General features: G+C 36.1%; 2 protein-coding genes across 2 annotated transcripts in view; one reads left to right on the plus strand and one right to left on the minus strand.

Annotated features, from left to right (window-relative positions):
• The window catches only part of LOC111334892 (uncharacterized), a 10,573-nt gene extending 9,402 nt beyond the window's left edge, over window positions 1-1,171 (minus strand). Inside the window, exon 1 of the mRNA XM_022940709.2 lies at window positions 910-1,171. Within this exon, the coding sequence (XP_022796444.1) occupies window positions 910-1,080 (171 nt within the window). The 5' untranslated portion in view covers window positions 1,081-1,171. The remainder of the gene's footprint in view (window positions 1-909) is intronic.
• Window positions 1,172-2,138: 967 nt separating this feature from the next.
• The window catches only part of LOC111334878 (cadherin-like and PC-esterase domain-containing protein 1), a 28,719-nt gene continuing 16,137 nt past the window's right edge, over window positions 2,139-14,720 (plus strand). Inside the window, exons 1-10 of the mRNA XM_088732422.1 lie at window positions 2,139-2,818; window positions 4,516-4,767; window positions 5,118-5,202; window positions 5,370-5,547; window positions 5,914-6,076; window positions 6,550-6,740; window positions 10,014-10,086; window positions 10,475-10,615; window positions 12,399-12,503; window positions 14,432-14,589. Coding sequence (XP_088588548.1) covers window positions 2,468-2,818; window positions 4,516-4,767; window positions 5,118-5,202; window positions 5,370-5,547; window positions 5,914-6,076; window positions 6,550-6,740; window positions 10,014-10,086; window positions 10,475-10,615; window positions 12,399-12,503; window positions 14,432-14,589 — 1,697 coding nt within the window. The 5' untranslated portion in view covers window positions 2,139-2,467. The remainder of the gene's footprint in view (window positions 2,819-4,515; window positions 4,768-5,117; window positions 5,203-5,369; window positions 5,548-5,913; window positions 6,077-6,549; window positions 6,741-10,013; window positions 10,087-10,474; window positions 10,616-12,398; window positions 12,504-14,431; window positions 14,590-14,720) is intronic.

Genomic DNA, 14,720 nt, shown 5'->3' on the forward strand with positions numbered 1-14,720 from the left:
GATGTACCTTGAATTAGAGTTGTACCGGAGATCAGTGCAGCACAACTAATTACACTGACATACTTGCATGTCGAAGCCCCTTTCGCTCACAAAGCTTCCCTCAGGTGTGTCAATGTTATCTCCCTTCTTACGATCGATTACGCCAATCTACCAACGTTGTATTTGTTATCATACTGCTAAATTATTACAAGCACGCGCAGGAGCCCGTCACTTGGTCCAAGTGATGAGCTCCTGGCACACCTCAACTGTATAATGGAAAGATTGCAATGTTTTCTTTGTGAAAGCAGACCATCGAGCCGTATAGATGAAAATTATGGGGTTAATCATCCGGGGTTACTCGCCAAGCCAATATACCATACGGTAGCATTTACGTTTCAGAACGATCCAAAATTTTTCGGTTATGATTTGAAGACACGAATGCCTCAAGCGAAGCTGAAAAAAGGTGAAAAGTTTAGAGCATTCATTTAGGCGGAAGCAATTTTAACGATATCATGATTACCCCTGCGTTATGATAGGAGAACTCTCGATTCCCACGTTTCCGCTCGCGTACTGCACAACTACGGTTGTTTTTATGTTAATAGCGAATAGTTTGTGGTTCTTTACCGTTTAAGTGCAAGATCTCTGATCATGGACTAGATCACGGTACTAATAAAGAGATATATATCTCGATAGCTACCTGGGATGTAGAAGAATTCCAGCTAAGGGAAAATGCAACTGGGCATTGCGATCTTCGCCTCTGAGTTGGAAGCTTCCCAATGTTTGTGTTACAACAACCGCGAAAAACATCGTAGGGCTTATCTTTAATTTACTCTTCAAACAAACCAGAATTTCTTGCAGAGAAGGCAAACGTTTCAAGAAGATTCACAGATATAGATAAAAAGGAAAACAAAAAAAATTGACGTCTTTTACCTCAACGTACGCTGAAGGGATGTATCCTATTTCGTTACTAGACAAATTCTGAGCGGCCCACCATCCTCCATCAGGTTTGTTTGTGACTAAAAATTTCTCCCCTTTCTTAAAATTAAGTAAGCTTTCGCCACAACCATCACAGAAGTCATACTTTGCTTCATAAATTTCCATGATTCAGTCGTTTGATCTCGAAGTGGAATCGACGAGCCGTGACTGCATTGAGAGTTTTTTTTTTCTGCTACCGTCGCCGATGCGTGAAATCGAGCGATGTCATTTTGATCTAAGCGTGCTTGACGTCACAGACTCGGGCCAATCAAGCTCTGTTTATTCAGGTGGAAAATTTTAAGTGCATTTTGGTTTAGCACTGTTTTCTTTACTTCTTTCCGACACTACGCAGAAAAAGGAATTTTAATTTGCGGTGGAAGATTCAACATTTCTTAGATTATTTTAAGAGGTCAGGATCTTATTGCGACAATTTGATTTATTTTTTTCTTTAAGGCTTCACCTAGGGCTTATTAACGTACTGCGAAGGATCGTGCACATATACGTTTCATAACCGCAGTTCATATATATGTATCTCATATGTTTGTTGTTTCTTCCGTTTGTTAACTTTCGACTGGGGAGAATTCCTAGCGAACTTCTTTGGAAAATGAATTTTCAAGTGGGTTTCATTCCTGCTTGAGTTTTAAGTATGACAGGGTCAGTCTGCCGTTTCCCTGATAACTTCGATTATCGTTCAGCGCTCGTCTTGTCTTTTGCTCCTCTCCACTTACCAAACCGGCGACCAAATTCCCAAACCAATACATCAGCTGGCGATAATTTAAAATCGCAAACCTGAGGAAAATACACCTAGGTGAAAAAAGCCGTCTCTACCTTTAACAAAATATGCCAGAGCGCCACATTAGACTGCACAAATATTGGCCGAAAATGTTTTTGGAATTGAGTTCAATCTTGATCGCCTTTCCCTCTTAAATAGAACGCTAGCGGGCTCGTCAAAATACGACACACACAACTCGTAAACATTCTCAGCGATATTACACACCAAAAGTTCTTATATGGTATACCTATTTCCTCAACGCATAAACGGCAAAAATATCTGTCAAAAGATAAGGATTTTCTAAGCGTTTATACTTGCACAGTGGAGCCCCGCCGCGGTTTGTTGTTTATCGGTCCCCTCTCATGTGTCAGGGAGTGAAGGACTGGATACTAGTGGTTTGCGCGTGGCATTTTAGATCGACAAGGTACTTGAACCTTTTGTTATCATTGCATATTTTGATTGACCGACAGGGAGTTTTAAATATCTTTTTATGTAAAGCTACATAAACGTCAGAAGCTTACAATTGTTGAGGTGTAGGGCCGCTGTAGGTGGATTTACATTGGTGTTAAAAGGACCAGAACGCACACAGCAGTTTCTCTGGGTTGGAAAATGACACTGCAAGTCACCGTTGGAGTTTCCTCTCATTTTCTCTAATGGGTTCGAGGAAGGAGACGATTTGTTCTCGAGATGGCGAGCACAGTGCTGCAGTTCTAATAGTCTTTACATTGCGGCCAAAAAATTATGCGATTAATGCAGCTTTGCAGGCGAAAACGTGTTGTCCTCTTGTTGGGTTTGATTATATTAGTGTCGGTGTTATCGACTTACTGGATTGAAACTTGGCTTCAACATGACCCTGATTTTCTTCACGACGGTTCATACTCTAGGGAGACAAAAAATGCACAAGAAAAGGTGAAGCTGATTGAAGTTTTGCGAGGAAAGGGAACTAGTATTCGAGAAAATAGGTTTACGAGAACGGATAGTGACAGCGCAGTACTCCTTACTCCTCCACAAAAATTACGATATAGTATTACAACAGAGGAAATGGTAACCAATAAGATAAGGGAAACAGGATTGCTTCAAAGGCTCGAAGAGGTATGTCTTTTTAACTTTAAGATGAATAAACTACCAAAATTCGAGAATCTGAATTTCACATCGGAGTGTTTGGACTTTTCGGTTCTTTCCATGTGTTTTGTCTTTTGAGAGCTGTGAATTTTTAATCAACCACTATTACGTAGAAAACCATTCATAAATCCATTCATGCAAAGGCCTTACTTATTTTGACTCACTAATTGTTGTTGTACTTGCAATGAATTATCCCAGCGGTATTGTGATGATATTCTCTTTGTTCATATCCACGACAGTGCTGTCGTGTTCTTTTGTTCCCGGGGAATACCCTTCAAGTGTCTCTCAATATTGTAGAATTTGATTCACAGTGAAACAATTAAAGCACAAAATGACAGTTTGGGTGAAAAAGGTTGTTGAATAATTGAGCGGCATTTTACGGAATACTCTTTCTCATGAAGTAACTGCATTAATTACCTGAGATTTAAACTGGCTTAATTCTATGAGATAATCTGACTTTTCCTGAATTTTTAAAATTATTTGAGTTCGTTTTCCTCCTTTGTTTTTCCTGTTTTGCAGCTTACCTTTCATTCCCAGTACATAAGAGTAGAACTTTGCAGTGTGATTACAATTGAGATCTCTCTGACATTTTCAATGATCTCCACTAATACCTCTTTAAAATTTCATGTGAATTTTCATTTTAAGAGCAGCTGAAATTTGACAGGACAGATAAAATTCCAATACTCGCTAGAGATTGATAATTTTTAAGTTATAAAAGTTTGATGATGGTATTAATTATGTACCTACCTTCTTTTCTGCTTCTCTCTTTTGAATTAAGGTTCCTTTTTAAATTACATTCTGAATTACTAAAGAGGAATTAAAAAAATCTTAGGTTGGAATTCTATTTTGAATTAAGATTAATTTTTTAGCATACCTTAATTTGTACTTGGTATAGAAAGAGGGTAATGAATTGTAATGACTAAAAATGACAAAAAAACCTGAACATTGTAGTTGCTGTGTATAACCCACTACACTGAGAGTAAAGTACTAATTTTATTGCTGACAAGTGTCAGTATTAGCCTGCACTTCTATTTATCATAATAGGAAGTCTAGATTTTATTAGAACTGAGACTGGAAAGAGAGGATCAGTCGCTTTTTATTCATTCGGATATCCATGTCTGTGATAACATATGAGAAAGAAGTTTTCATCTGTTGAGACGAATCCTGTAGAGCATTCTTTCCCCATTGCAAATATTTATTCGGCTGTTTTACTCTTTGTTGAAAAGATTGCATTTCCATTGAGACCGAAAAAGTTTTTTACAAAGGATTTAAAATGTCGATTGCATATTTATACCTGTATTTAGATGCATTATCTGACCAGCAAGTCAATCTAATCCTGTGAGATCATCAGTTGATGAAAATCTCAAGTCAAACAATAATCTTTGAAAAAGTTAATTTGTTTTTATGTGCAGTGAGGCTGAGCTTAATTTTTGAAGACAACTAATGCAAGCTGTTAGTTTTTTTCCTACTGTCCATTTAATTCAGTTTGGTATAAAAGAATCCAGCTGCCAGCTGAGTGAAACTGAGGGAGTTGGCAAATACTAAGTGTCATTATTATTTCCATGTTCACGCTATTTTCTTCCATTTCAAAACAGAATGCCAGCTCTTACTCTCACTCTGAAAAGTTTTTTTTTTAATTAAACTTATTTTTTTTTTTGCTCTTACAGTCAGAGGAGAAAATGACGCAAGGGCAGTTGGATGTTTTGCTGGCCAACCACTCCCAATCAAATGCAAAGGATCTTTTGGAACCATTCAAGCATGCCCTTGAGAGTCTTGGCTACAGAGTTGTTTTGTTGAAAGGTGCAGAAATACTTCCTTATATGGAAAAGAGATGGCAAGGAATTAATTGGTGTTTTGGCAAAAAGAAATCAGCTTGTTTTAAAAGCAGTGATCTTGTCTTGCTCCAAAAGAATCAGAGGGTAAGAGGTGTTGTTATTAACAAATCAGAGATCAGATTACATCTGATCCTTCACTAGAATTTGAGATTTTTTGGAAATTCCTAACCTGAGACTTTGTGCAGATATTTGCATGTAGAAAACCAAGCTGTAGATCTGCCAGATTAATTTTGTCAAGTTCAGAACTCAGAAACCAATGATTAACAAGAGCTTAGGTGCTTTTGTGTTAGCTGGATCTCAAATTGATCTTCCATCCAAGCAATCTTAAATATTTTGAATGTGAGTTAGTCTGGATTTTTCAGCTGTGCTGAAAGTTTTTTTTTTTAATCTAAATTTTTGGTTGATGGTATCTGTAAATTTTTCTTTAATTGCAGGTGTCTTTAGTTCCTGGCTTTGAAAAATTACTTTTAAGGAATGATGGTTTTTGTTACTTGATGTCAACATTGAAGTTCGTCTCAGGTACTTTTAGAAAATTCACAAGGCTCCAGAATATAAACAATTGTTAAAACAAAAACCTGTAGTACTGGAATATTTCATATTAATTTGCGTAAATTGCAGATTTTTTTTTTAAAGCATTAAATTAAGGAGAAAAGAACTATCTAAGCTAATTGCTTTATTTTTTATAGCTTTTGAAAACAGACCTCTATCACCTCCATGCATTGTGTTACCAGCACAAATCAATGTGTCTCTGGTTCAAGATATTAACACAAAAAAGAGTCAATATTTTACTTTGAAGTCTCTTGGAACAATTTCTACATCACCTCATAACTGGGGAGCTATGAAGAGTCTCAGTGACAAGAAAAGGTAAATGGCTTTATAATTTTGTTGAGGGAAGGGGGGTTAGGAGCAGTTAACATGTTGAACTTAAGCAGGGGGGACATTTACTTGGCACATATGAAGTGTTAGGGACAAGTAAGAAAAATTTTCAGCCCAGGCTGAGATTTGCTGAATTGTTTCCTTGTCTTGATAAAGCCTGTTTGGAAGTCTTTGCTGTGAACAACACCATCAAGTCTATTAAGTAGGATTCAAGATATCTTCTTATGCAACAAATATATTACATTGTGAATGCAGCAAATATTTTACATGATATGTACAATTGTATTATTTTAATTCTCGTACAGTCACCTTTCTTTATTCAAGTTATTTTAATTTATCATTTTTCTCTTGTAGAATTGAGTACTCAGAGGGTGTCATGCAGCTATTTCCAGCTGATGTTCTTTTAATTGAAGACAAGGCTGTTATAGCTCAGATGTATGTTTTGGTAGCCTCAGTATCTCCTATCAGGATATACAGACACAGCGAAGGACACGTTCATCTCGTGGCAAGAGAGAAGGTAACCTGGTGGTATACTGATTACTTCAAGTACTTATAGCAGGAAAAACAAATGAGGAACATTTTAGCTTATATATCCCACATGAGCAGGGCTTTTTGGTCTGAGATGTAACAGAGACTGTGTATAATGCAATCCATTATTCCTATGAATTAAAAAGGAATACTGCTTTATACTTCATTTTAGCTCATAAACACCTCATGCTTAGCTTGCAATTAATTTCTTGATTATTGTGTGGTCTCCTCAGTTGTTTGTGATTAATTGTCATGAAAATGTCACCTAGTATGAAGTTGAACTTTAGGCTCTTCACATCAAACAAACAGCATTGTAGCTGAGATTACAGGCTTCCTATCGAATTTCTTCAATACCCAATCTCAGGGTTTATTATATTGTTCCATTTATGACCCCTTCTTTCTAAACTACTCATAACACCTCATAAAGTTCCCTCTAATTAATGTAGTATCTTGCTGTTGTAGGATGGCTCTGGTAGTAATTGGAAGTTTGAAATGTTCTATCGGTACTTGGTTGAAAACTTTGGTGAAGACAAAACTAGCAAAACAATTGAGGAGATGGATGAACTTGTGGTGAAAATGTTTCTTTTATTGGAGCAGTCATTGATTACACACTTCACTGGCTTGAATGCTGAGGGAGGACAAAAAAAGTTTAGGTATGTTGCTACCAAGGATGAAATGGCATACAAGAGGTCAATGGCTAAGTTTATCCTTCAGTCCCCTTTTGACTTAAAATTTGGGTCAGGCTGGGGGATGTCATACAAACCAGGGTGGTATCTATGGCAGCCCTCTAACGGTGGAATTACCCCAGGTGCAGGTGCTAAGTTAGGCACTGTCAGGCTAGAAGTAGTTCAATGAAACTGACCCACAGATGCAAGTCATATTGCAGTACAAGACTATGTGGTTATTGCACATTGTGGCCATTAAGTTGATTCGTAATAAACCCGTGAAAGTGATAAATGAGATACAATGAAATATATGAAGTTCATATATTTTGAACTGCGGTATTAGATACATATGATGTACGATTCTCGCAGTAGATAGCATTATTTAAGCAATAGCGAAAATCAGACCTGAAAAAAATCAGGCCTGTACGGGATTCGAACCACTGACCTCTGTGATACTAGTGCAGCGCTCTTACCAATTGAGCTAACAAGCCAACTGGGAGCAGACCGTTAAGTTGATTCATAATAAACCCGTGAAAGTGATAAATGAGATACAATGAAATATATGAAGTTCATATATTTTGAACTGTGGTATTAGATACATATGATTTACCATCCTCGCAATAGATAGCGCTATTTAAGCAATAGCGAAAATCAGACCTTAAAAAAATCAGGCCTGTATGGGATAGTATCGCAGAGGTCAATGGTTCGAATCCTGTACAGGCCTGATTTTTTTCAGGTCTGATTTTCGCTATTGCTTAAATAGCGCTATCTACTGCGAGGATCGTACATCATATGTATCTAATACCGCAGTTCAAAATATATGAACTTCATATATTTCATTGTATCTCATTTATCACTTTCACGGGTTTATTACGAATCAACTTAACAGCCTGCTCCCAGTTGGCTTGTTAGCTCAATTGGTAGAGTGCTGCACTAGTATTGCAGCGGTCAGTGGTTCGAATCCCGTACAGGCCTGATTTTTTTCAGGTCTGATTTTCGCTATTGCTTAAATAGCACTATCTACTGCAAGGATCGTACATCATATGTAAGATGAAAGGGTTAGTGAAGTGAATGATTTGATACCTTAATAGCAGCATAGGCTGAATTGCTACGGTCTACAGTGTTACAAAGGTTGAGATTGGATGTCAGCATTATCAGGCGCCTCTGGCAGCCGCTTTAGTCCATGTAACAACCTCACCTTTTCCCCCCACACATCCCACCCCAGGGGAGGACATCCATCACACAGTAATCTCGTGCATGGGAAATTAACGTCTCCTAGCCCTAACCCTGCAGGAGACGGGACCTTCATTTATTCTTCCTTATCCGAGAAGGCTAGAATATCTATCCATTTCATTGATGTTATAGAAAGGTAGCAAATTCTCCTCAGTTTTTAAGACCACGAGTATTTGTCCGGCCGGGGCTCGAACCCTCGACCTCCCACATGACACAATTCAGCGCTTTAACCAATGAGCTAACCAGGAGGCGTGTTAATTGAGTCAGAGATGTGTTCCTTCTGTGTAATTTACAAAGAAGACTTGTACCATCTCTTTTATGACTGCTCTTATGCACAAGCCTTTTGAAACAGGTTTTACATTATTGGTGGTCTAATTTTCAGTGAAAATCTGAGCTTATCTCTACAAAGAGTTATAGGTGGCATTTTAAATAGAATTGACGCACTAAATTTTCTGCTAATGCTTGGTAAACTGTGTATGTGGAAGTGTAGAAGAAACAAGTCAATTCCAAAGTTTAATTTGTTTCTACACAAAGTAGAAACCAAGGAGAGTGAAAGTCTTACTGCCTTAAGAAATAAGAAACTTCAAGATTTTAGGAAAAGATGGGAACCATTATTATAAGAATTTTTATTGTGATACTGCGTGGAGGAAATAATCATGTGGATGGCTGACTGAAAATCTGCATTGTCTATTTTTATTATCAACTAACTTGTGCTTCAAAATTTAATTTTAAAGTATTTGCACTGTCTGTGATGTGTTTTGCTGTCTACCTCTCTAGAATATACTGTAATTTCCGGCCGATTACCCGCAAAGCAGATTACCCACACTGGCCAATTATTGCATACGGTGAAAAAAAAGTCAACAGATTACCCACAGCGGTGGATAACCCGCACCTTATGTTCAGCGCCATGTTGACTTATTGAAAGAAAGTTTAAAGGCCAAAGAAATTCAGACGCGTGTTCAATTCTGTGTCTATATTAGCATGTATTTTATTGTTAAAATGATATGGTAAAAACACAAACATTTTGTGCGAGCGATCGTTCAGTGCCATGAATTTAGTCGAGTTTTACACCTATTATTTTCAATATTCTATTGATACGTGTGGGCTTTCAAACTACTGTCAGTGATTTCTTAAAAAATCAATATCTCCGGTTCTACCGGGCCTAAAAAGTCCCTTAAAATGGGAAAATTCTCCTTAGCTCAAGCTAGTGTTAACTGGAAATTTGTTACTGATGTGCCAGATATTCTTGGATTATTTTTGTCACCATGAAGGTTTTGTTTACACGCGTGCCGATAGAAATTTGTTTACACATAACTAATTATGCATAAAATAAACTTGAGTTGGCATCATGTTCTCATGCTGCCTTGTGGCACTCTTAATAATTTAAAAATGAAATTAATTTGAGTGGTGGAAATGTAGGCAGGAGAGAATTTTTTTCAATTCAACAACCAGCAGATTTTAAAATTATTGCATAACCCGCACCTCCCTATTACCCGCAGCGGCATGTGTTTAATGCAAAATCAACAGATTACCCACGGTTAATTGGCCGGAAATTACAGTACATTATATTAAGTTAAGTATTATCTGTAATAGGGGAACATTGTGAGCAATGTAAGCATTGTTAGTATTGTAATTACTGTAAGTGGTTTACAGAGTATTGCTAATGTACTGTTGTGTGTAATTGATAATAATAATAATAATGATAATAATAATAAAATAATAATGTAAGCATAGTTAGTATTGTAATTACTGTAAGTGGTTTACAGAGTATTACTAATGTACTGTTGTATGTAATTGATAATAATAATAATAATAATAATAATAATAATAAAATAGAAAAAAAAGATGAAAGATCAGCAACAGCCACAGGTATCCAAAAGAACCTTTAATCAAGCCACCTCCTTGAACTTAGCCCCAATATAAAATTACCGTAAAGTTTATAAGTATTTTTTCATTATTCTGTCCATTATTTGGAACACTGAGTGTTATCACATTTTAATTTGATTTAATTGTTTGTCTCATGTTTAGGTGCCAGTCATGTTTCCAGGTTCTGGAGATCAGTTTTACGTTCAGTTCATCACTCACTTCATATATTTTGGAGGTAGGTTCAAGTCTAGGAAAGATGTATGTGGGTAAGATTACAATTAATCCATGTGCAATACCGTAAGCAGTGATTTGTTTTACCATAAATACAGGACATTATTGGGTGTTAACAGTTTGATTTTGTCTAAAGAACATCAGTAAATGTAATGCTTGCAAGGTCTACTTCAATTTGATCACCCTAATGATTATAATTGGCATTTGAATACAAGAGGGAGAAAGTAATCGCTCTGTAATGATATACCTTAAAGTGTAATAAATTAAAACCTGGTCTCTGTTACTAAATTTGTCCAAAAGTGTACAACACCTGTTTTTAATTGCGCTTTGCAAGTTTGTTTTTATCATTTAGATGTACAACATTTGTTTACTGTTATTCTTACCCTTTCAAGGCAAAAGCTCCTAGTTATGAGAATATTTCACAAAAAATAGTTGAGGACATCATCAATCTGTTGTTTAACATGACATCAATTCCATTTTCCCATGATGTGTATAAGACTGTAAAAGCCTGGAAGGAAATTGTGATAATTAAGGTACTGTATACATTTGTGTTATGAATTTAAAAACATAATAATAGTGGTGGAAAAAGCCTACATGAACAATATATCTTTCTTGCTACACAGTCATTCTTTGCTACTTCTCCCCTCCTAATATTATGTTGATTAGCATTACTATGTTGAGGAAGATGCAATGATCTTATGCCAGTTGGCAGTCTATGACTAGACTCTGATGGTGAGATCTAGGTGTAAACCCTGGTCAGAGGGCTGTGTTGCGTTCATGTTCTGGAGCACTTAACTCTCTCTCACAGAATTCTGTTTAAAACTATCTAATCACAGAAAAATAAAAGGAAAAATTGTCCCTTTGTCTATATGATAGAATTTGATATCAATTGTTTCTTTCAAATGAAGAGTTTCAAAAGCTCTACTGAGGAGTGGTACAGACTGTGTGCAGGCTCAAATGAGGGCAGTATGAAGTTCTCCTTAAGAGTCAACTTTAATTACCATTCCTTGCTCTTAATTAAGAAATATTAAAAGAGAAATTTTCAAAATGTAGAATTAAAGAATTTGAACTATTTTTTCTCTGCAACATTATGTCAGAGTTTGTTTTGTTCTAATTCTGTAAGACAGTGCCTTAATTAAAACTAAACTCTGTATTAGTATACGTAATCACATAGGGCTGAGTAAAATCATAGTTAGTAGAGATCGTAAATAAACAAAACCATATGGAAAGTGAGAGCATGTCTTCAATTTCTTCTGTAAGCATTAAAGGGTTCATTGCCCCTTCCAGACTTTTCCCATGTACAGGAACAAATGTAAAACTTGAGTATGAAAAAGAAATTTCTTTCACTTGTGCATGTAAATTGGCCGAAAATGCTCAATAATAACTTCAGTGTTTTCTTGACTTTGTTAGTTAAATGTTAGATGAATTGTAAATATTCTATTTTGTTGTGTTGCAAGTAAAATATTATTTTACAGGAGTGCCAAAAAATAAATATTTAATGTTGTCACCAAAGCCAAATATTTTTCATTTGATTAAGGGCTTGCATGAAATCGTACCCTAACTGTAACCCAAACCATTCAAACAAAGCACTTAACCCCAGTAACAAAACTGGGTGCCAAATGCTACCCCTAACCTTACACGAAAGCTAACCATTTGAAATAAATGCTTAACCCTAAAAACTAAAATGTGAGTTTATTTTGCACCATATTGTACAAGGAGAGGTACAAATAAATAAGAACGAGTTAAGTGTTAAAAATTATGAACCAGTTTGAAAATTTCAAACCAGTTTCAAAAATTTAAACTGATTTAAAACAATTCAAACCAAAGATTAAATTTGAACCACAACATATACAATGTACGTTTTGATTCCTAGATTTTGACAAGTGTAATGCACTTTGATCATTACATGTTAAAAAGTGCACTATAAATTAATAAATTATTATTATTATTATTGTTATTATTATTATTACAAACATACCAGGACTTTGAAAACCAGGCCTGCTAACAAACTTTCAACTTTGAAAATATAAAGTTAGTGCTTTTTCAACAAGGTTAAAGCGTTCAAAATGCTTTCAAATCACTCAGAATCTGACCATTCGTGAGGAAGTAATTTTTCCCTCTTCACAAGCAAAATTAAGAAAAAATACCCTCTTCATTGACCAAACAGCATTCAGTAATTTTGCCCTTTATGTTATTAACAAATTAAGCTGTGTGTATGCCTGTTTTTCAATGAAAGACATTAAAGAGGGATTTCAAATCTTCACATCTTGCAACAGCTCCCCACTCAAATATATCCCCTTTCTTTTTCAAAATTAGAAAAGAGAATGCCAATTAGAAATGGAAAACTGTTTGACAGATGATCTGTTGGCATATTTATCACAGTTTGAAGTGGAGAAGCAACATAGAGGAGACTTCAAACAGGTACTAACATCCTGAACATGTTTAATATTTATGATGCACGATCCTCGCAGTAGATAGCGCTATTTAAGCAAAAGCGAAAATCAGACCTGAAAAAAATCAGGCCTGTACGGGACTCGAACCACTGACCTCTGCAATACTAGTGCAACGCTCTTACCAATTGAGCTAACAAGCCAACTGAGAGCAGGCCGTTAAGTTGATTCGTAATGAACCCGTGAAAGTGATAAATGAGATAGAATAAATATATGAAAATCATATATTTTGAACTGCGGTATTTGATACGTATGATGCACGATCCTCGCAGTAGATAGCGCTATTTAAGCAATAGCGAAAATCAGACCTGAAAAAAATCAGGCCTGTACGGGACTCGAACCACTGACCTCTGCAATACTAGTGCAGCGCTCTTACCAATTGAGCTAACAAGCCAACTGAGAGCAGGCCGTTAAGTTGATTCGTAATGAACCCTTGAAAGTGATAAATGAGATAGAATAAATATATGAAAATCATATATTTTGAACTGCGGTATTTGATACGTATGATGCACGATCCTCGCAGTAGATAGCGCTATTTAAGCAATAGCGAAAATCAGACCTGAAAAAAATCAGGCCTGTACAGGACTCGAACCACTGACCTCTGCAATACTAGTGCAGCGCTCTTACCAATTGAGCGAACAAGCCAACTGAGAGCAGGCCGTTAAGTTGATTCGTAATGAACCCTTGAAAGTGATAAATGAGATAGAATAAATATATGAAAATCATATATTTTGAACTGCGGTATTTGATACGTATGATGCACGATCCTCGCAGTAGATAGCACTATTTAAGCAATAGCGAAAATCAGACCTGAAAAAAATCAGGCCTGTACGGGACTCGAACCACTGACCTCTGCGATACTAGTGCAGCGCTCTTACCAATTGAGCTAACAAGCCAACTGAGAGCAGGCCGTTAAGTTGATTAATTTTCATATATTTATTCTATCTCATTTATCACTTTCACGGGTTCATTACGAATCAACTTAACGGCCTGCTCTCAGTTGGCTTGTTAGCTCAATTGGTAAGAGCGCTGCACTAGTATTGCAGAGGTCAGTGGTTTGAGTCTCGTACAGGCCTGATTTTTTTCAGGTCTGATTTTCGCTATTGCTTAAATAGCGCTATCTACTGCAAGGATCGTGCATCATATGTATCAAATACCGCAGTTCAAAATATATGATTTTCATATATTTATTCCATCTCATGTTTAATATTGTTGGAAAGATTCCCTGAATGCAGTTTGTAATAGCCCTTGATTTCCTAGTGGCCAACGAGCTATAAAGGGTTAAGTACACTGCAGAAAAAGACAACAGAAGCAATTGGTGGAAAATTTTTTAATGAATTTAACCTCTAGAAAATAATAGATTGCATGGTTATCCTAAGTTGTTTATGGGGTTCAATGTTTTTGCTCCTTAAGGTTACTTCCTACCTTAGATGCGAAAAAAATTGTTTTTCTTTAATTAATTTTAACTAAAGTGAAGTTGAACATTTTACCTAACATTTCTGAAAAAAAAGTTGAAAATCTCTGAAAGCATCCAACTTATTTAGAAAAACGTATTTTCCCCTTAAATTATATTTCTATCTCAAACTGCATTCATAAAACTTTCTTCTGGTGTATAGTTTACTAGGATTTTAGTGAAACTAGAGCATATATATGTTGTTTTTTCAAAGGACATCTGCAAAGGTGGGAAGTAACCTCAAAGAAAACATTCCTATTTTAGGTAAATTACAAACGCCATTATACAAGTAACTGCTCTCAAATAATGATCATAACTTCAATGATTTTCAATCTAGATCACACGTGATTTCATGTAATATAGTTTTTTGTAATTGAATTGAATGTTGTATGTTTGATGTCAAGGTTTAACCATTCATGGTGCCTATTTGTGATCTGTAATAACAGCTTTATCCAACCTCTGATGGTGATAAGTACAAGACACTGATGCTAGAATTGCTTGACACTGGAGTTGAGTTAGATCCTAAAAAAAGGGCTGATCTTGGAACTCCAGATGTTCATGATTTTTTAACAGCTTTTGAGGCAGCAAGATCTACCCATCCTTTGTAAGTTCTTATGTGTAACATGCAGTCAAGGTTATTTCCACTTTGCTATGGTATGATGATAATCATAGAAAAATAAAAGATCAAAGTAGATGTTTGTAACAATCATTGGGGCTGACAAGCACCAACATGCA

The sequence above is a fragment of the Stylophora pistillata genome, chromosome 9, assembly GCF_964205215.1.
Source record: "Stylophora pistillata chromosome 9, jaStyPist1.2, whole genome shotgun sequence".
NCBI lineage: Eukaryota > Metazoa > Cnidaria > Anthozoa > Scleractinia > Pocilloporidae > Stylophora > Stylophora pistillata.